Raw genomic sequence first — 23301 nt, 5'->3', positions numbered from 1 at the left:
TTCCATTCCGGCATTTGCCTTTATGACTAAGGGAAATCATGAAAAACCTCAGTCAGATTGGTCGACCACGGGGTTTGAACCCGGAACCCCCGAATGCGTGTCTCAAATGCTACCGCCTGAGCCAACTCGCTCGGTTGTATATCATTGTTTATGCAAATAAAAAATGAGGTACCCTACATAAATATTATTTTAAGAAACACAGGAAACGAATATGGGTAAATTATGAGTGCAGGAACGCCATTTCATGACACCTTTTAAAATACCTCAGCTCCAGTGATCTCTATGGTAAAATTATTGTATAAAATTAGAGTATCTTATGTGGACCAAATAAAGTTGCAATAATCAAGTTATACATTATTTCGACAGAATATCAAGTTTTCTGTGCGTACAGATTTCTTTTCATCTTACCTCTGTCCTCATTTGTAGCATTACATCCATCTAGAGAAACTACAAATTTCAAATAGTGAAGGTTAATTAGCTTCTGAGATTACTTCATACAAACACACAAAATATTCTCTGTATATTAATACTGATAGACTTCAAGGCCGCCTTAAATAGATGGAGTCATTTGTTTTGATTTCAATGTAGCCATCGTTGTTGTTCCTGCAATAACTCCTATGTCATATATCGATTTTCAAATTTTTGCTGTATTAAATAACTTAAATAGTGATGCAGCAAATAATACAATCTACTATATATAACTTAATTATATTTCTTTCTTTCGAAAATGTAAGATTTAACGATCTCCTATGCACAACTGCCATAGAATGAATAAATTTGTTTTTCTTCCTACTAAAAAATTTAATATTTTGCACATAGAAGTTACGGAACAATGACACTATAATCTGAGGCGGCGGTGGAAATATATTGTATTGTTATTTTAAAACTCTTGTATATCCTTAAATATCAGTCTTATCAAAATTTTGCCTGGAATAAAACTTATCGGAAATAATTTTTAAAGGAACTTCTGTTATGTAACATTTTTCACAAAAATCAATAATAAGCTAGATATTTCGGTTTATTTAATTCAGGCCTCCTTATAACCCCCCTTTTGAATAAAGTATTTTGAATGCTATGTAGCCTAAAATCTAAGTTACAACGACCTTAATTTATATTCCAATTTTCATCGAAATCCGTTCAGCCATTATTGCGTGAAAAGGTAACAAACATCCAGACAGACAGACATACAAACAAAAATAAAAAAACCTTTTATGCTCGAGGTTGTGGGTCCGATCCTGGCCGAGGTTGATGGCATTTAAGTGTGTTTAAATGCGACAGGCTCATGTCAGATTTACTGGCATGTAAAAGAACTCCTGCGGATCAAAATTCCGGCAACACTGATATAACTTCTGCAGTTGTGAGGGTCATTAAATAAACCATAAGAATTGCTAATATGTCTTGTTTATTTCTTGTCTTAGGGTCCTGTTCTGCAGGTGTGGTACACAAAGCTGGCTCTGGTAGGAGGGAAATCCTTATACATCAAGACTTTGAAGAAAGTTGGTTTGGATCAGTTAATTGCTGCACCAACATTACTTTGCACTGTAATGTCAAGCGTGCACTTGTTGGATGGACACAGCCTCGAAGAAACAAAACTGAAACTACGACAGGATTATTTAGATGTCCTTATAAACAATTACAAGGTAGAGCATTGCATGGAACTTGCAGGATGTACCAGGAGGGATTTAAAAAACTTCAGGATAATGTAGTTTGGGTTGAACTACATCGATTCAATCCTACATATCTATGTCCGAGGTTTAACGTTTGGAGAGAAATGAATGGGAAAAATATTGGTACATATTGCTGTTCCTTGTATTGTACTTGACTTGCTAACAGCATTATTTATGCTACAATGGGGTTATTGCTTACTCGTTTATATCTAACTGAATTAGCTTTTAGTGCCTAAAAATTCGCTATCTGGTAACTTTTCTACAAGCTTATTTTCAGTTGAGATATCAATGTGCTGCTAGTGCCACACCATATCTAGTACAAAAATCAATCACAAACATTTGAAATAGATCAGAATTTTGTTAAAACAGGTTGTGTTGCAGATCTATTCAATGGTTTTCTTTAAAAATGGGATTTCCCTCAGGGCGATGTCCTGTAAGAGGACACTGTGGTGAAATAATAGTGAAAAATTAAGAAAATCGACTTAAAAATTTATTGTGACTTTCTATTTAGACTGAGCTCAAAAAGCTAATTAATTTATATTCCCATGACTATTGCCAAGCTTTTGAGCCATATGAACTAAAAATTTTGGAAACTTTGTTGCAAGGAGCTTTTTTAGTGACGTCAATTAATGGCTCCAAATTTTGTCGAATCCTCGGGCCTCGCCTCATCTCACTACATCTCGCTAAAATATTGTAGAAAATTGTAAAAAATTGTAGAAAATTGCAATATTGTAAAAATTGTAAAAAAATTTGTAAAAATTATAATTTTAATAAATTGTAATCTTGTAAAGTCCCGCGCCGTGGCGTCGTGGTCTAAGGCATCCTGCCTAGGGCTCGGGTTACAGAATGTGCGCTGGTTCGAGTCCTCATGGGGGAAGAAATTTTCTCATGAAATTTCGGCCAGTGTATGGGACCAGTGCCCACCAAGCATTGTGATGCACTTGGGGAGCTACGATAGGTAGCGAAATCCGGTTGCGAATACCAGCTATAAAGGCTGGGTGGATCATCGTGCTAACCACATGATACCTCCATTCTGGTTGGATGGTCGTCCACCTCTGCTTTGGCATGTGGGCGTGAGGCCAGCAGCCGGCTGGTCGGTCTAGGCCCTTCACTGGCGGTAGCGCCACGGATTATTGTAATCTTGTAAAATTTTGACTTGTTCCACATCTTAAAGCTTCATTGCTAATGTAAGATCTATGGAATATAATAAATGAAATGAAAAATGACAGAAGATAGTATTGTCAGCATGTTCATACATTTTGGATAAAAATTGTAGAAGTTTTAAAAATAACATGTGTCCTCTTAAAGGTAAGAATCAATTACTTTGTTTTTATGATAGTTCTGCTGGGACTTTTGAAAACATTCCTTAAAAACGGGAATATTAAAATGAGATTTTACTATATGTGATTAGTAGACTTATGCAGTTAAAAAGCTGATTTGAATAATACGAGTATTAGGTACACAGGCATAAGATTTGAAACCTTTTCCAAACTTAATTCTGTCCAACTTCGTAAAATCTTTTCTTTAACTAGTTTTCAGCAGTCTCAGAGTTAAAAAGAAAGTTGAGTAAACAAGGTTAATAAATATTGCAACAAATTTCATTGTTATAGTCCCAACGCTGTTATTCCCGGCGTGACTCCGCCTCTTTGCTTACGTCTTAGAAAGTGAAGGCTCTATAAAGTCTAGGTAGGTAGTATCGTTCGCCATTTTTGTTCTTACGTTGCCGAGCTACCATACGAGGAATCTATTTGCCACTCCGTTAAACATTATCATGTCGTAGCTCCTATGATAATAAATCAAACGCAATGTAATTCAGCAAATAATTGAGCGGCAAATAACGTCTTTGTGTGCTTTCTGCGAACGCCAACAAAAGAGCTAAAATGGCGAGCGATTATATTAAGTATTTATCGAGCCTTAAGAAATGAATCAGCGAATCACAAGACACACACGTTTAAATGTAGCTGACCTGCAACGCGATTGGCTGCCGGAAATTAGAGCGACGGGACTATAACATTGTTAATTATAATATACAGGGTGGGTTAAAAATCACTTTCCCCAAACACTTCCTTACATTTAATTACATTCAATTTACATTTTACTAATGGATGCCCTGTTTCTCGATACACAATTCACAACGTTTAGACACTGATTTACAGATGACAGAACATAACTCACGATTTTCATCGATTTTCACGAATGATTGTTCGATCATCTGTTGCAACTGATGCGGATTCTGCGGTTTCTGAGCAAAAACATCATTTTTCAGGAACCCTTCAGCAAAAAATCACGTTTTATGAGGTCGCATGAATTGAGTGGCCATTTTGTTTTGCCGCAACGGACAATCCATTCATGGAATTACTGGTTCAAGAAGTCCCTCACTCCTACACCAAAATGAGATGGTACTCCATCCTGTTGTCACATCAACTGCATATCGGCAAAACGAGGACTATTTTCAAGACATGACGATGAAAAAACAGTTGATGCACGAACATGGTTGCCAACCCACCACTTATTACACCAGCTATTCATTTGTTCAAGTTATGACATTAAATATGTATACAAGTATGAAACCTAAGAATGATTATTGGGGAAAGTGACTTTTGACCCAGTTTGTATAATGAACGATGTTTATTAAAATCAAAATGTAATGATATTTGCGTTATTGTAACATGATATTTTCTTCACACAGCTTTGGCCAGCAGTGCAGTTCCTGAACTTTGCTCTGGTGCCTGTCAACTTTCAAGTATTGGTTGTACAAGTCGTGGCTCTTGCATGGAACTGTTATTTGTCATATAAAACACATAAGGTAAACTTTGCCATACTGTCCTAGGTAAGGACATACCATTAAGTGAACAGCTAGAATGTAGGCTTTCCATGCTGGTAACCTGATTTGAATGCAGTGCAGTTGGTCAAAACGCAAATCTAGCTGGACAAAATTAATTACTTCTCTCCTATCTAAGAAATTTTTTATGAAACTTTGTACAGTAGTTACAGGTAGCATTTATTTATTGTGTTCTAATTCTGATTACGAATGTATTAGGGGATCTATCCCTTTACAGAGAGTGCATTTGGACAAAATAACTTCTTCTATCTAGTCCACACCTGTGGAGTAACGGTTAGCACATCTAGCCGCGAAACCAGGTGGCCCAGGTTCAATTCCTGGTTGGGGCAAGTTACCTGGTTAAGGTTTTTTCCGGGGTTTTCTCTCAACCCAATATGAGCAAATGCTGGGTAACTTTCGGTGTTGGACCCCGGACTCATTTTACCGGCATTATCACCTTCATCTCATTCAGACGCTAAATAACCAAAGCTGTTGATAAAGCATCATAAAATAACGTACTAAAATAAAAAATCTTCTATCTAACAGACTTTTATAAAACTTTGTACAGAAGTTATATATAGCATATATTTTTATGTACAAACTCTGATTACGACTGTATATAACAGGAACTATCCCTTTATAGGGAGTGCATTTAAACAAAATTAATAAATCCTCTCCTATCTAACAGATTTTTATGAAACTTTGTTTAGAAGTTTATGCAGTTTTCGTGTACAGACTCTTGATTACTTTTGTATAAGAGATACTACCCCTTTATGAGGGATGTATTTAGAGAAAATTAATAACTTCATAACAAATTTTTATGTAACTTCGTACAGGAGTTAAAGGTAGCATAAATTTTTTTCTCAAAGCCAACTGACTTGCGAAACACAATTTTTCCAAAGTTTCTCTGAGAAGGGATTTTTATCAGTCTACGCTTTATTATTAACACTACTTTTATGAAAAGATTTACGCAGTCTTCCTACTTTTGAAGAATATGTAGTAGACTCAGTGGCATAAAGTGGTTCATATAATTTTGTGATTCTAATAGGGAATTGCACTTCACAATTTAACCAAACCTGGTGTTTTAATAAAACCGTATGCTAGTTCCTACTCAACTGTTTTCATAACTTCCGAAAATCAGATTTAGTTTTTTGTCTTTTTTATAATTTAAAAGTAGCAACACTGCAGTCCTGTAATCTAATTTTTTCTCTGTACATAATCACACAATTAATTTGTTGTTTTCTAATGCCAGGCGTTTGACAATAAAGTCATTTGACCGAACACAATTAATTTAAAATGTCACTTTTTTTTCCGCAGTACTTCAAATAATTCCATACCAGTTGTAAATCACCTTTCCCTCTGCATGACATAGTCTTGTAGAGGTAGCAGTGCACAACTTTTAATCACTAATTGTGCACCAATATACCTGAGTTAAATCTCAAATCTCTCCACATTGCATATGAAGAGAAGGCATATGTCACTGTTGATAGTGATTCGTCTGTCGGATGGGGACATTAAGCCTGGAGGCCCTCTTGGTGCTATTCGACAGGAGTAGGCTACATGCCAGTACTGGGTTTCCCCTTCTCCCTTCCTCATCATCATCATCCTCACCCATTCCCTACACTAAACTTACACGAACACTTAAACATACACTCACCCTAGTACACGACATAACTCTCTGCAGATAAACATCATGCAAAACGTGGCCCGCTGAAGTGATGTGCAACTTGAAAATTGGTCACAGTCCTGCCATCTATCCGCAATATGCGGAAACCGAATCATGCAAGTGAAGGGGATAAGCATTGGATAGACATGCACATGCCGTGTGTTTGTGAGAATTTTAAAATAATATATAATACTTTTGTTTATATTGGTATTACAATATCAGAACATTACAAAATCGTGAATTTTGTTAATCTATAACCCCTTAACATAAGATTAGTTATTACCACATGTAAAGATCCTGTTTCTAACACTTTTAAATTTTTTATCTGATTTTCCTCTAAAGAAATTTTTTTACATTAACATTATTGTACCCAGTTCCTGAATTATCCATTGAGCTAGGAACTGCACACTTGATTTTTTTTAAATTTACCCGTTGAGGTCAGAGCATGGTTATTGTTGTTGTTGTTTTCCAATGCCAGGCGTTTGACAATAAAGTCATTTGACCTCTTGCACTCCAATATTTTTCAAAGATATTATCATGGCCAGCCACTGAAGAACAGATTTTGAGGTGTTCCCAATCCATTTCTTGGTTTGAGTTGCACAATGGGCATTTAGGGGACTGATATATTCCAATTCTATGCAGGTGTTTAGCCAAACAATCATGGCCTGTTGCCAATCTAAATGCAGCTACAGACGATTTTCGTGGTAAATCGGGAATTAACTGTGGATTATGATACAGAGAGTTCCATTTTTTCCCTTGGGATTGTGTTATCAAATTTTGTTTGTTGAAGGCTAAGTATGTAGATTTAATAAATCTTTTCACAGAGTAATACATAGATTTAGTAACAGGTCTGTAAGTAGCAGTGCTGCCCTTCTTTGCTAAAGCATCCCCATTCTCGTTTCCCAGGATTCCACAATGGGATGGTATCCATTGGAATACAATTATTCTTTTATTGAGTGATATTAATTGAGAGAGCATTTTAGTTATTTCTGCTGTTTGAGATGAAGGTGTGTGTTTAGAGACGATTGATAGAATAGCTGCTTTGGAGCCTGACAGTATAACTGCATTCCTAAATTTATTGATGTGGCATAGAAGATTCCTGAGACATTCACTTATTGCAATGATTTCACCATCAAAACTTGTTGTTCCATATCCAAGAGATCTATAAAGTGAGAAGAGACAGCACGTAACACATGCACCGGCACCTTGTTCTCTGGAGATCAAGGATCCGTCGGTGTATAAATGAAGCCAGTATTGTGGAGGGTACCTAATATTAATTGTCTCTAAAGACATGGTCATTGTAAAATGTATAATAAGAAAGTATGTGTCATCTTCGTGACATTCATTTTTTTATGTTTAATGATGTAATTAGTTAATTATTTTGCTTGAATTACAGAAAGTAGAGCCTGAAATAGAGAACAAGGAGAATAGAGGCTGATTTACTGTGAGTATTACTAGAAAGACCTTGTACAAAGGCTGGATAAGTTCCTGATTGCTGCTCTTTGTCCATGACTTCTAAAGAAAGCCTTGCTTAGTGTTATATACAGTATTTATACAACATGGGGTTGGTTAAAAATCTGATAACATGTACTGATCAGAGCTGACGAGATGATCTGTGACCCAAGTATGGAATAGGGGGAGCACAAATGAGGAAGGTATAGCTAATGCCTGACCTGAAAAAAAAATCGTTGATAAACTCTTTGTCAAATGGGACCGGAAATTTAAACTTTCCTTCTGAAGATACTTGGGCTCTCAAATATACTGGGTGGACTGTAAGTCGTGTCATTAGTTTTGACAGATTTCTTTTAGTAAAGAACAACAAAAAAGTCACTTACCATTTTGCTGTGTTTTGGATATCTCCAAAGAAATGTTCAATTTGAAATATGTGAATTGTGCTATCATGCAACGTCGTAAGCAGTGGCCAAATGCACAGCGTTCTGTTCCGGCAAACAATACCTTCATCAGACGTGTTTTGAGTTACCTCCCACTTCATTTTTTAAAATAGTTAACTGGTAAATTTATATGAAAGAAAGTAAATGTCTAGAGCTGACTTTGTATGCAGTTGTTTATGCTTACTTTTCTTATTCTCTCCTTCATTGCTCTAACAAAAGTACGTGCTAACTGTACGTATGTATGTGTGTGTTTATTCCAGGCAATAACCATTTATGTCGTGGCGTCGTGATCTAAGGCATCCTACCTAGGACTTGCGTTATGGAATGCGCGCTGGTTTGAATCCTCACAGGGGAAGAAATTTTATCATGAAATTTCTGCCAGTGTATGGGACTTGTGCCCACCCAGAATTGTGATGCACTTGGGGAGCTACGATAGGTAGCGAAATCTGGTTTGAAAGCCACCTATAAAGGCTGGGAGGATCATCTTGCTAACCACACAATACCTCCATTCTGGTTGGATGATTGTCCACCTCTGCTTCGGCATGTGGGCGTGAGGCCAGCAGCCGGCTGGTTGGTCTAGGCCCTTCATGGGCTGTAGCACCACGGATTATTATTATTATAACCATTTATGTCAATGTTACAGTTCCACATAATTTAAAATTGCTCTGAGGAACGAAAATTTATATTTATTCAGTTCAGATTTCTGCAAATTTAAAGGACAAAACTAAAATTCGTTCTATAATTTATTATCAGATTTCACTGCTGTCTTGAATTGAATGAGGATATTGGGAATTTAGTCACTAGTTTTCCTAAAATACACTACCAAACATTTAATTAAAAAAATTTTTTCTCTCGAAATATAAGCAAGAATAAGCAAAATTATATTAAACTTTTCTGTTTGAGATATCTCAAAGATTAACCCCTGAAATTAATGACATGACTTACAGTTCACTCCGTATATAGAAATGAACCAAATGATAAATAATAATACCTATATTAATCTGAGTGTCATCAAAATATGTAACGAAATTGAGAACAAGTGAAATACTTATAAGTTGAAACTAAGAAGCAGTGCAGGTAACAGCTGTTTGCTAACTGCTTCCTCACCTCACACTTTCGTTATGGAGGCTGTAATCCCTTGAACTTCACTGTGAATAGTCTTACTATACGATGAAAGAGTAATGGAATGGAGAAAAATTCTCTCTGGCGCCGGGATTTGAACCCGGGTTTTCAGCTCTACGTGCTGATGCTTTATCCACTAAGCCACACCGGATACAACCCCAACGCCGGACAGAATTGTCTCTGATTGAGTTCCAACTCTTGGGTTCCCTCTAGCGGCCGCCCTCTGCACTACATCATAGATGTCTATGAACATAGGACCGAAGTCCACACATGTGCTGAGGTGCACTCGTTATGAGTGACTAGTTGGCCGGGATCCGACGGAATAAGCGCCGTCTTAAATCACTTCGTGATTTACGCATATCATATATTATTTCAATGTACCGAAGTACATATGATATTTCCATGCAGATATTCTGCGTCATCATACGATGAAAGAGTAATGGAACGGAGAAAAATTTTCTCCGGCGCCGGGATTTGAACCCGGGTTTTCAGCTCTACGTGCTGATGCTTTATCCACTAAGCCACACCGGATACAACCCCGACGCCGGACAGAATTGTCTCTGATTGAGTTCCAACTCTTGGGTTCCCTCTAGCGGCCGCCCTCTGCACTACGTCATAGATGTCTATGAACATAGGACCGAAGTCCACACATGTGCTGAGGTGCACTCGTTATGAGTGACTAGTTGGCCGGGATCTGACGGAATAAGCGCCGTCTTAAATCACTTCGTGATTTACGCATATCATATATTATTTCAATGTACCGAAGTACATATGATATTTCCGTGCAGATATTCTGCGTCATCATACGATGAAAGAGTAATGGAACGGAGAAAAATTCTCTCCGGCGCCGGGATTTGAACCCGGGTTTTCAGCTCTACGTGCTGATGCTTTATCCACTAAGCCACATCGGATACAACCCCAACGCCGGACAGAATTGTCTCTGATTGAGTTCCAACTCTTGGGTTCCCTCTAGCGGCCGCCCTCTGCACTATGTCATAGATGTCTATGAACATAGGACTGAAGTCCACACATGTGCTGAGGTGCACTCGTTATGAGTGACTAGTTGGCCGGGATCCGACGGAATAAGCGCCGTCTTAAATCACTTTGTGATTTACGCATATCATATATTATTTCAATGTACCAAAGTACATATGATATTTCCATGCAGATATTCTGCGTCATCATACGATGAAAGAGTAATGGAATGGAGAAAAATTCTCTCCGGCGTCGGGGTTGTATCCGGTGTGGCTTAGTGGATAAAGCATCAGCACGTAGAGCTGAAAACCCGGGTTCAAATCCCGGCGCCGGAGAGAATTTTTCTCCGTTCCATTACTCATCATCGTATGATGACGCAGAATATCTGCATGGAAATATCATATGTACTTCGGTACATTGAAATAATATAGTCTTACTATGTTCACAGCCACTCATCATTCTCAATATGCAGCATAAAACAATAGAAAATTTACAATAATAATCTTCTTAGTTGAACCACCAACTGATGTGTCATCTTACATAATAGTTTTAACTGCCAAAATAAACATGATACAACACACTTCGTGTTCAAACTACCGAACGTTTTTGTTGATGCTAATATGGGCTGAATGATTATCAGTAGCCAAACTCCAACAATATCTGCGCATGTCTCTCAACTCGTGTGCTCTGCTCAGTATATCATTTGTTGAAGATGTATTCTTCGATGGACGGCTGGGTAGCTCAGTTTGTAGAGCAACTGGCTAAAGGTCCGGGGTTCGATCCCAGGTGGTGACAGGATTTTTTCTCGTTGCCAAACTTTCAGAACGGCCCCGAGGTTCACTCAGCCTCTTATAAAATGGAGTACCGGGCCTTTCCCGGGGGTAAAAGGCGGTCAGAGCGTGGTGCCGACCACACCACCTCATTCTAGTGCTGAGGTCATGGAAAGCATGGGGCTCTACCTCCATGTCCCCCAAGTGCATTCATGGCATGTTACGAGATACCTTTACCTTTTGTATTCTTCGACATATTCTGGTTCTGAGAATACATGACGTAATTTCTATTTGCAAATATGAAAATGACCTTTTCTTTACGATTTTAAATTAACCTCAGATTATATAAACTTGTTAAAGTATGTAAGCAATTGTTATTAATGTTATTGCGTTTTTACTTTGTTTTTGTACATTACAGTATTATAATGCTATAAATTAAATTTATATTCTCTTTGAGGGGATATCATTACCATTTATGATTTCATGTTTTAACAATGAATAACATTTGAGTGTTTTACATAATATAAACATTTTTTTTTTTTGGTTACATCAACATTTTGAAACTACTAATTTTGTTTTAGTGGTTTGAGGTTATGTTGACTCAAATTATCACAGTATCTTAAAATTGTATAATGTTATAAAAGTAATGTAGAATTTATTCCTCTTTTTCTGTCTATACCATGGCAGGTCACGTGGATAATCTTTACCAAAGTTTGATAAAGTCAAGGTCAAAGTAACTCTGGTAGTGAAAAGGATACCTGTATGGTAGTAAATATTGCGATTATCATTATTCTTCACAAGGCTAACATCGATTTTGTCTTGACTTTTAAAATTGTGAGGCTTGAATATTCGAAAGATTCACTTCACTGCTGCAGGATAAAACTCAACTGAATTTAATAGTGCTGATTTGTAAAAAAATATGCTTAGTAATGGATAAAATCTAGATTATTTTATTGCAGTTATTATTATGTTAGAAAAGTAAAGGTGCATCTACATAGTTTAATTTTCCATGCGTTGAATGAAGTTGAAAATGAACATTCAATTAAGATACATGCAGATTGTGTCTACATGGCGCACCGTGTTGAACGTCAACTTTCCTATTATGTATATTAATTAATGAATATTAAATATCAGTCCAGTACTTAGGTCTACTTGATTCTCAAAATTGTAATCGAACACTCCATAGGCATTTGTATTTGCGGTAATCTTTAATAAAGCTAATTGTACTTGCTCCGTTTTCTGCATGAAAGGTCCACTACCATCAAACAAAAGAATTTTCATTTTATTCACGGCCACCTAAACCAATCAGCTGCTCGCTACATGCTGCTGTTGAACGAAATAACACACAAGATACCCACCGGTGATGGGTAGCTTTGAATTGCCACACACACTCTCATTTTTAGTAGAAAAAAAAAGCATGCACAATTGCATGCATTTCTTTCACTCTTGCATGTATTGCTTGAATGATAAAGTTGAAAGAAAAGTGAACTGTGTAGATGCTAATGTAGGAGTACTACTTTATTCACAATTCCATGTCAGCAGACAATTCTGCTAATTAATGTATTTTAGAACATGTTCTCTAAAAACAGTTGCTTTTCAGACTGTTATCAGTCCGAAAAATGTCATATTTGTTCCAGCAAGCAATTCAGAACGCGTTCCAAACTAATACCGAACTTCTTTCGATGCATGTGCCAGTTGTGTACGATATCAGAACTAGTTCAGGATTTTACATTGTTGGAACGTTTCTTGAACTGTTCTTTCACAGCCTTCGGAGTTTCTTCTCATATTAAAATTGTATTCATCTTCCGAACTTAATTGGTCATAAAATATATGACTATCACTTCCCAAATCACTCATGACAGACTGTTTTTTTTTTTTTTATTTCACCCTGCCTAGTTTTGAAGCTTTTTAACCACAACTTCAGATTAAATCATTTGCGCATGCGTCAGCAGTTCAGAATTCCCAGTTCCTGCTCTTAATCGAGAACCAATTTCACTGGTTCCAAATGAGTTCTAAAGTACGTTGGAACAAGGAACTGGGAGTTCAGTATCGGTTTGGAATCAGTTCCAGTTTTACCGATTCTGAACTGTGCTGGAGCAAACCTTTTAAGGCCACTAAAATCGTCGTAGTAACAATTTAGCAGACTTTTAAACAAAAGAATTGACTCAATATGACATTTTCTTTTATTTTTAAATGAATTTATTCAACTTTAAATTTCTCGTGTAATATAATTTAGAGAGCTTTTACTAAAAAAAGTATTGTATGTACCACATATGTAAAGAACTTTAGTGGATTCATCCTATATTCTGAATGAGGCTGTGTCTCATCTTTAAATATTGGATTTGTCTGCTGAAGTTTCGCTTTTCGTACTTGATGTATAATATACTATTGACTAACAATATGTCATATGCGGTACTCATAATGGTACCATAAACTAGGGTTACTTTGAACACAGAGGAAACTTTGAACATTTTTTTCAGGAAATCTTATTTACATTTCTACACGCTGCTCTTGTTACAAATGGAGGTAAATTTGGTATGAGAATGATTTTATAATAATTTGCCTTCATATATAACAAGTGCAGCATGTAGAAACCTAAATATGATTTTTTGAAAAAATGTTCAAAGTTTCCTCTGTGTTCAAAGTAACCCCAGTTTACGATACTAATGATTGAAATGAGAAAAGTCTTAATTTTCTTTATACAAAGTGAAATGTGTGAATATTCAGTAGTAGATACATTGATTTGTATAATTTTTTTTTCATGAAGAAGCTTTAAAATGACAAGAATTTTTTAAGTTTTATTACTTTTGAAATTGAAGATTATTTATGAAAATTCTAACCTAATACAGGATGGAAGTAATATAACTCTGCAGATTTGAATATTACTGCTTTGATATATGTAACAAAAAATTCTAATACCATATTAGTCCCAAATTAATACTTTTATCAGAAATTTTTTTTTTTCCCCTAAATGTTAACACTGTTTTACTCAATAAGTACTATCCATACGATTCTGATTTCTACTCTTATCATTAGAGAAGCAATTTTTCAATAAAATGGTTTTATTGCAAATTAAATAAAAAGATGAACACATTATTTCCTGCCATTCAGAAATCTGGAAACTCTACTGCAGTGACTAAGGCACAGAATGCCATTATTCAGACCGAGTGCCTTTATATATTTGTAGGTAGTCAATGATGCACTGTTGCCAAACTACACAGACTTCCAGCCTAATTTTCTAATTAACCATGCACTTAATTACAAAACGCATAAAGGTTTTTTTTTTGTATTAGTACATTTTAGTACCCTCTTCAGTGTACAGATTTACATTGCTTCCATCCTGTATAAAATTCTGCCAATAAATAAATCAATCACGTATTAATAGACAGTATCTCAAATGCAATATTCAATGATGTTACTTTATTATTAAATGCAGGAGTATTAATTTTCTTCATGTGAAGTGAAGGAACTGACCACATAGTATTGCAGTAGAACCTACGATGGATATTACAATTTTTTGGAAAATTTTTACAGCAGTAATATTGGTTGAAGTATTACTATTATAAATTTTCATGGAAACCTAAACTCAATCAAGTATTAACAGACAGTATTTCATATGCAATAGTCAGTAATATTACTAATAATTGTAGTACAAAAATGTTTGTTTTTTGTGACATAGTGAAATGATGGAATATGTGGTAACTTAAGGGGAATGATGGGTGAAATTTCTATTTTCTACATTTTTCAAGTGATTTCCTTGATTTCTTGTACACATAACCACGGTGTGATAGATAATGATGTCGTGAAGTGTCATTTTTGTGACTCAATCAGTTTCTGAGTAACAAAAATATTCCGAGAAATTTGCATATTTCAAAAAGAAATGTGTTGCTCAATTTTTTATAAAATGTTTGAAATTTTTTTTGCAAGATCAATGGCATATCTAGAAAAACATCACACATCAGTTTTCCTATATCTTTACTACTTTTTTATAATCTATACATTATTTTAATGTACCGAAGTACATATGATATTTCCATGCATATATTCTGTGTCATCATATGATGTAAGAGTAATGGAACGAAGAAAAATTCTCTCCGGCGCCGGGATTTGAACCCATAATGAGTGCACCTCAGCACATGTGTGGACTTCGGTCCTACGTTCATAGACATCTATGACGTAGTGCAGAGGGCGGCCACTAGAGGGAACCCAAGAGTTGGAGCTTAATCTGAGACGATTCTGTCCGACGCCAGTTTGGTATCCGGTGTGGCTTAGTGGATAAAGCATCAGCACGTAGAGCTGAAAACCCGGGTTCAAATCCCGACGCCGGAGAGAATTTTCTCCGTTCTATTACTCTTACATGATATGATGACGCAGAATATCTGCATGGAAATATCATATGTACTTCGGTACATAAAAATAATATATATGATATGCGTAAATCACTTCGTGATTTAAGACGGCGCTTATTCCGTCGGATCCCGGCCAACTAGTCACTCATAACAAGTGCACCTCAGCACATGTGTGGACTTCGGTCCTAAGTTCATAGACATCTATGACGTAGTGCAGAGGGTGGCCACTAGAGCGAACCCAAGAGTTGGAGCTTAATCTGAGACAATTCTGTCTGACGCCGGGGTGGTATCTGGTGTGGCTTAGTGGATAAAGCATCAGCACGTAGAGCTGAAAACCCAGGTTCAAATTCCGGTGCCAGAGAGAATTTTTCTCCGTTCCATTACTCTTACATCATTTTTTATAATCACTGCATACCTAAAAATAAAAATTTTCCATTGGCACTATAAATATTTAATTTTTTATTTCAAAAAGAATTCATTTAATCGTAAAACCCATGCACTACTTTGTTAACCATAGTGTATAGAACATGCAGTAAAAATTTCATGCTCCTAGCATCAAAATTGTATGAGCCTTTACACTTTCAATCTGGCGAAATGTGCTGAAAAACAAAAAGTGTGAGAAAAAGCTTGTAAAATTGGCATGTAATTGAAGTTCAACGGTGCAGTCATTTATATATTGCGTAATTTTTATGCTTTCGAGCGCCACAGAGCATTGAAACTTGCTAAACATATAAATAAGGAATTGCTGACTGATTTTTCACAAGAAAACGAAATTGCGATTTTTGACTGAAAATGACCAAAATTTCACCCATCACCCCTCTTAATGGAGTACAATGGTTATGTGTAATTTTTTTATAGAAAAATTTTACAGTAATAATATTTTTTGGATTATTTTTACCTCAGAAGAGTAAGAATTTATTATTAGTAATACGAAATTCCATTGAAACATAAAATTCTACCAATTGATCAAGAATTCACAGATGGTATTTCAGCCACCGCAGGGCTCACAGCCAAATTAACAGGACATTAATGTGAAGGTTCAACCTTTACTGCAACTCCACTAACATCTGACTCAGACATTACAGTCAACACAGAAAAAATAGGCGGCATTAATTTCGAAATGAACCTTGTAGCGCAAAAAATGCAATAGCCACTAATATTACTCATTATTGCAGTATAAAAATGACGATTTTTTTAGTACCTAGTAAAATGACGGAATATATAGTACAGTGACACCTGCCTCTGCGGTCACTTCATTTAAACGGCCACCTGGCCAAAAGCAATTTTCTCTGGAACCAATTGGATTTTCTATAAGATCAATACAAATTCTCTCTTTATTTAGCGGCCACCTCATGCGCCGGCCAGCGGCCGGGGTCTATTTGGATTGGAACCTGACTAGAACAGTCACTGTACAACAAAAAATCTTTTCACGAATACTGTCTGACCTATTTTTTCGATGGTTAAGGACAGGAAGCAATGTCACGAGGACAATAGCTAACCCCATATCTTGGGGTTAGTTGGTTATTGTTTTATGACTCTTTTGTCACTTTCCACTCCGACCCTGCACAGCTATAAATTCTTACTCGTTTTTAAAGGATTGAAACACGGACTTTTTCTATCGAAAATGTCGCAGAATGTTTTAGGTCAGTAGTTAACCATTCGAATTTTTATTTTTTCTTCTCCTCTTTCTATCTTTCTCTATTTGGACCAGCTTTTACGAATTTTTCTTCTTTCCATTCAGTTGATTCAGAGGAAATGTGCAGTTAGTCTGAGAGAGAAATCATGTCTAATAATAAGTCTAGAGTGCTGTTAAGTTTAGAGGTGAGACGAAAAATGATTGAAGAAAGTGAGAAGGGAACATCTGCGAGAAAAATTGCAGAAATATTAAAATGTGGAAGGACACAAATAAACGGTATAATTAAGAATAAAGATGAAATATTAAAATAATGGGAGAAAAATATGCGTGGCGGCCAAAAAAGGAAGAGAGAATCTGTGTTTAGTAATATGAATGATTTCGTTTACGAATGGTTCAAGTGTGCGAGGGAGAAGAAATTGTCAGTAAATGAGCCTATGATTCAAGAGAAAACTCTTGAAATTGCCAAAGAACTCAATGTAAGCTTTAGAAAACGGCATAACATTGCATTTCGTTCTGTGTCTGGTGAAGGAGGAGACATTGCAACCAATGTTATTGAAGAATGGAAAAAATAGACTGCCTTCAATTCCCGCGGAATATGAACTCAGAGACATTTACAATGTTAACAAAAGTTTTTTTTTTTTTCAGTGCCCTCCCTAACAAAACTTTATCGCAATGTGATCCGTGAAATTGGTGTTTCTTCCCCCAAATACGATATCACATCTCCAGCCCCTTGATCAAGGTATTATCCAGTCATTTAACTGAAGTACCGCAAGCGAGATTTGAAAAGCCTAGTTGAAAGAATGGAAGAGGCTGACATTAATATGCACGATTATTGTACACGCACAGTACTAAAAAGTCAATGAAATTCAGTATTTTGATGCTGATTCATAAAAAACCGCAACCTTAATCAAGCGGCCACCTGATAAAACGGCCATTTTACAAGGTAACTTCAGATGGCCGCTTTAGACAGGTTTCACTGTATTTGAGTGTAATGGGTGTATATAATTTTTTCATTGGCAAATTTTACAGCAATAACATTTTTTTTAGTATTATTACAACAAGGAATATCTGTCAGCAGAATAAGAATTTATGAAAGGTTCCATGGGAACCTAAACTATTAAGAGATAGTATAAAAAAAATGCAGTAGTCAGTGGTCACTAATTATTGCAGTGCGAAAATGTTTATTTTCTTCATACGTAGTGAAATGACAGAATATGTAGTATTGGAGTACAATAGATGTGTGTAATTTTTTCATGAAGTTCTATTTATCTACGTAACAAGACTAGTATCAAATGAAATATTTTATGTCTCAAATAGGTATACTGCAAATAGATCAAGAAGTCTCTCCGCAGTGTTTGTGTAACCAAGAATTCAAGTGGCAGCACTATAGTCCCGTTGCTCTAATTCCGGCAACCAATCACGTTGCAGATTGGCTACATTTAAACGTGTGCTTCTTGTAATTCGCTGATGAAGATGTCATGCATTTCGTAAGGCTCGATAAATACTTAATATAATCGCCCGCCATTTTGGCTCTTTCGTTGGCGTTCGCAGAAAGCACATGAGGACGCTATTTGCCGCTCAATTATTTGCTGAATTACAGTGCATTTGATTTATTATCATAAGAGCTACGACATGATAATGTTTAACGGTTTGGCAAATTGATCCCTCGTCTGGTAGCTCGGCAACGAAAGAACAAAAATGGCGAACGATACTACCTACCTAGACTTTATACAGCTTTCGCTTCCTAAGATGTAAGCAAAGAGGAGGAGTCACGTCGGGAATAACAGCGTCTCGACTATAGTAGCCGCTAAGCATATGATGAACTCGGGATATGAGGTTGTCAAACCGGAATGAATGGGGAGTGCCAACTTTCTACAGGGTTACTAGAACTAATGGAACTGCAGAGGGACTTTTTGATCACACTGTATTACCAGTATTAATGATTTTAATAAAAAATTTTACTTACTTAACTTACTGGCTTTTAAGAAACCTGGAGGTTCATTGCCGCCCTCACATAAGCCCGCCATTGGTCCCTATCCTGAGCAAGATTAATCCAGTCTCTACCATCATATCCTACCTCCCTCAAATCCAAATAAAAAATTTTACAGCAATAATATTTTTGAAGTATTATTACATCAAAGGATATAGGTACCTATGTCAGAAGAGTAAGACTCACTGACTACCTCAATGAGCATTGCTTACTTGACGACTACCAATCTGGTTTCCGTGCAGGACATAATACTACTACTGCCCTTTTAAAAGTGATTGAAGACACTCGAGAAGCCAGCGACAGGGGAGAATTAACATTACTGACATTACTAGACTTCAGCAAAGCTTTCGACACAGTTGACACCGATCTCCTTTTATGCAAACTAAAAAACTACAATCTTTCTAACAGTGCCGTTGCTTTGTTTGATTCCTACCTTCGCGAACGCCAACAATGTGTATCAGCCGGTGGTCATTCTTCCAATTGGCGTACCATCAAGGCCGGAATCCCTCAGGGCTCGGTTCTTGGGCCATTACTTTTTACGCTTTATATAAACGACGTAACAAAGATCTTAAAATATTCAAAACACCATCTATACGCTGACGACTTACAACTTTACGTTCATTCCCGAACTTGTACAATCAATGACTCTGTGACCAGAATTAATGAAGATCTAACATCTGTAGCTCAATGGGCGCAAAAATTTGGACTCAGACTAAATCCAGACAAATCACAAGCTATAATAATGGGCCACCAACGAGCATTAAACAAAATAGATCTAGCCACTATATCAAATACAAAAATAAATAATACCACAATTACATATAGTAACACAGTGAAAAATTTAGGGGTATATTTAGATTCAAATTTAAATTTTCAAAGTCAAGTGACCTACATATGTAAGAAAACTTTTTCCACAATTCATTCCCTCAAACACTTAACCAATGTTTTACCTCTCAGCCTTAAAAAGAACCTGATCCAAACTTTAGTGATACTCCACTTCGATTATTGCGATTCTCTGTTCACGAATCTAAATACTGATCTTGCCCACAGACTACAGCTTGTTCACAATATCTGCGTTTGTTTCGTTTGTAACATTAGAAAATTCGATCATGTAACACCGTCACTAGAATTGTTGTCTTGGAGTCCACTTAAAGAAAGAAGATTCTTCAACTCTCTCTTATTACTATTTAAAATCATCCACACCTCCACACCCTCTTACCTAGCATCTCGTTTTATTTACCTTTCACTACCTCGAACCCGGAACATGTACCTTCTCTCTATTCCTCTGCACAGAACATCCTTCTACTCATCATCTTTCAGCATATCTATTCCACGCCTCTGGAATTCTCTCCCTGACTACGTCAGAGACTGTCGGCCATTATCAAAATTCAAATTTAAATTAAAAAATCACATTCTAGTTCGTGGAATTGCTTGTTGAACACATGTCAGGTTGCACAACTTCACCTTACATATGACATATAGTAAATATTGTAACTATGCTCTTGTAAAATTGAAAATTAATATGTAATGTATTTATTATTATTATTATTATTATTATTATTATTATTATTATTATTATTATTGTTGTCAGTTATCAATATCATCATTGCTATCTCTGTTTTTCTTTCTTTTTTTTCTTGTATTAGCTCGATGAGAGCTCTATAGTTTTCTTTTGACTCTGCTGACCCTCTAAAGGGGTTTAACTTAATTTGTATCATTTTCATCAGTGTTTGTATTTCTTTTTTTGTATTTATATGTGCTATCTGGTAGGATGGAAGAGAAGGCCTTGTGGCCTTAATCCTGTCAGATTAAATAAATTTATACAATATTCCATGGAAACTTCAACTTCATCATTATTAACAGACAGTAAATGCATATAGCTAGTGATGATACTATTACAATACGAAAGTAAGCTGCGATATTTATTTTCTTGGTATGGGGTGGAGTGACTGAATAAATACTGTAGTAATGATCTACAATGGATGTGTACAGTTTTTCATGGGCAGATTTTACAGCAGTTTGATTATGTATGTTATTGTTGTGTTAGATTTTGTAAGTCTTCATAAATAAACAAGTTTTTGGATTGAATTGTTTAATATGTGTTAAGCATATTGAAACTAGTGGTTTAGAGAGATTTAATGAGAATTATTTCAGAATCCCATTATGTCTTTTGTAAAAATGACTGAGGTTAGGCCATTAAGGAACAATATTATGAAATGATCATCTTCATGATAGATGTCTGCATCTTCGCGGCCCTAAATAGTAGTAAGTGAATATACAGTAAGTGCTAAATATTAAGTGGTTTTGAAAACTTTTAAATCTATATCCTGATACATAGCCGTCAAATAGCGAGATCTCAGCAATAAACTGATGTAAAATTGGTATTATATTTACAAACTGGAATCTTCACCTACATATACTTATGTCTTGTTTTTGAAGTGAAAGACTGTTGTTGTGAAGTAACTGGATCATCTTGCTTCATGCAATAACTGTCAAAACATCTTTGTTTCTTAACTTACCTTCTATGATCGGTTGTGTGCGCTAGATTTTGCGAATTTTAGTCATCCAGGAGAAATGTACTGATATATGATCCAGTATCCATTGATTGGTAGAATATTGGTAATAATAAAATTTAATGGTTTTAAATACCAAACGACTGTTAATAGAAACGATTATAATTGAAGTTCTACTGTGTAAGAAATGGTATCATATAATATGATATGATATAATATGTTGTTTTCTAATGCCAGGCATTTGACAATAAAGTCATTCGACCTCTTGCACTCCAATATTTTTCAAAGATATTGTCATAGTTAGCCACTGACGCACAGATTTTGAGATGTTCTGAATCCATTTCTTGATTTGAGTTGCACAATGGACAGTTGGGAGACTGATATATTCCAATTCTATGCAGATGCTTGGCCAAACAGTCATGGCCTGTTGCCAATCTAAATGCAGCTACAGACGATTTGCGTGATAAATCGGGAATCAACTGTGGATTATGATGCAGAGAGTTCCATTTTTTCCCTTGAGATTGTGTTATCAAATTTTGTTTGTTGAAGTCTATGTATGTAGATTTAATAAATCTTTTCACAGAGTAATACATAGATTTTGTAACAGATCTGCTGCCCTTCTTTGCTAAAGCATCCGCATTCTCGTTTTCCAGGATTCCACAATGGGACGGTATCCATTGGAATACAATTCTTTTATTGAGTGTTATTAGTTGAGAGAGCATTTTATTTATTTCTGCTATATATGATATAATATGATATGAAATATTATATGATATGATATGATATGATATGATATGATATATGATATGATATGATATATGGTATGATATGATATGATATGATATATGTTGTTGTTGTTTTCTAATGCCAGGCGTTTGACAATAAAGTCATTTGACCTCTTCCACTCCAATATTTTTCAAAGATATTATCATGACTAGCCACTGAAGCACAGATTTTGAGGTGTTCCGAATCCATTTCTTGGTTTGAGTTGCACAATGGGCAGTTAGGGGACTGATATATTCCAATTCTATGCAGGTGTTTGGCCAAACAATCATGGCCTGTTGCCAATCTAAATGCAGCTACAGACGATTTTCGTGGTAAATCGGGAATTAACTGTGGATTTTGATGCAGAGAGTTCCATTTTTTCCCTTGGGATTGAGTTATCAAATTTTGTTTGTTGAAGTCTAAGTATGTAGATTTAATAAATCTTTTCACAGAGTAGATTTAGTAACAGGTCTGTAAGTAGCAGTGCTGCCCTTCTTTGCTAAAGCATCCGCATTCTCATTTTCCAGGATTCCACAATGGGATGGTATCCATTGGAATACAATTCTTTTATTGAATGTTATTAGTTGAGAGAGCATTTTATTTATTTCTGCTATATATGATATGATATGATATATGATATGATATATGGTATGATATGATATGATATATGATATATGTTGTTGTTGTTTTCTAATGCAGGCGTTTGACAATAAAGTCATTTGACCTCTTGCACTCCAATGTTTTTCAAAGATATTGTCATGACTAGCCACTGAAGCACAGATTTTGAGGTGTTCCGAATCCATTTCTTGGTTTGAGTTGCACAATGGGCAGTTAGGGGACTGATATATTCCAATTCTATGCAGGTGTTTGGCCAAACAATCATGGCCTGTTGCCAATCTAAATGCAGCTACAGACGATTTTCGTGGTAAATCGGGAATTAACTGTGGATTTTGATGCAGAGAGTTCCATTTTTTCCCTTGGGATTGAGTTATCAAATTTTGTTTGTTGAAGTCTAAGTATGTAGATTTAATAAGTCTTTTCACAGAGTAATACGTAGATTTAGTAACAGGTCTGTAAGTAGCAGTGCTGCCCTTCTTTGCTAAAGCATCCGCATTCTTGTTTTCCAGGATTCCAC

General features: G+C 35.9%; 1 protein-coding gene across 3 annotated transcripts in view; it reads left to right on the top strand.

The window, feature by feature from the left end:
- Positions 1-18868, top strand: part of Mpv17 (Mitochondrial inner membrane protein MPV17) — a 28412-nt gene extending 9544 nt beyond the window's left edge. For all 3 annotated transcript variants that reach the window (XM_069832475.1, XM_069832476.1, XM_069832474.1), the window contains exons 3-5: positions 1419-1640; positions 4357-4473; positions 7551-18868. In XM_069832475.1, the coding sequence (XP_069688576.1) occupies positions 1419-1640; positions 4357-4473; positions 7551-7592 (381 nt within the window). In that variant the 3' untranslated portion in view covers positions 7593-18868. The remainder of the gene's footprint in view (positions 1-1418; positions 1641-4356; positions 4474-7550) is intronic.
- Positions 18869-23301: the final 4433 nt, after the last annotated feature.

Source organism: Periplaneta americana, chromosome 8, assembly GCF_040183065.1.
Source record: "Periplaneta americana isolate PAMFEO1 chromosome 8, P.americana_PAMFEO1_priV1, whole genome shotgun sequence".
NCBI classification, from domain to species: Eukaryota; Metazoa; Arthropoda; class Insecta; order Blattodea; family Blattidae; genus Periplaneta; species Periplaneta americana.
Note: the sequence above shows the minus strand (reverse complement) of the source record. Positions and strands in the feature narration are given on the sequence as shown.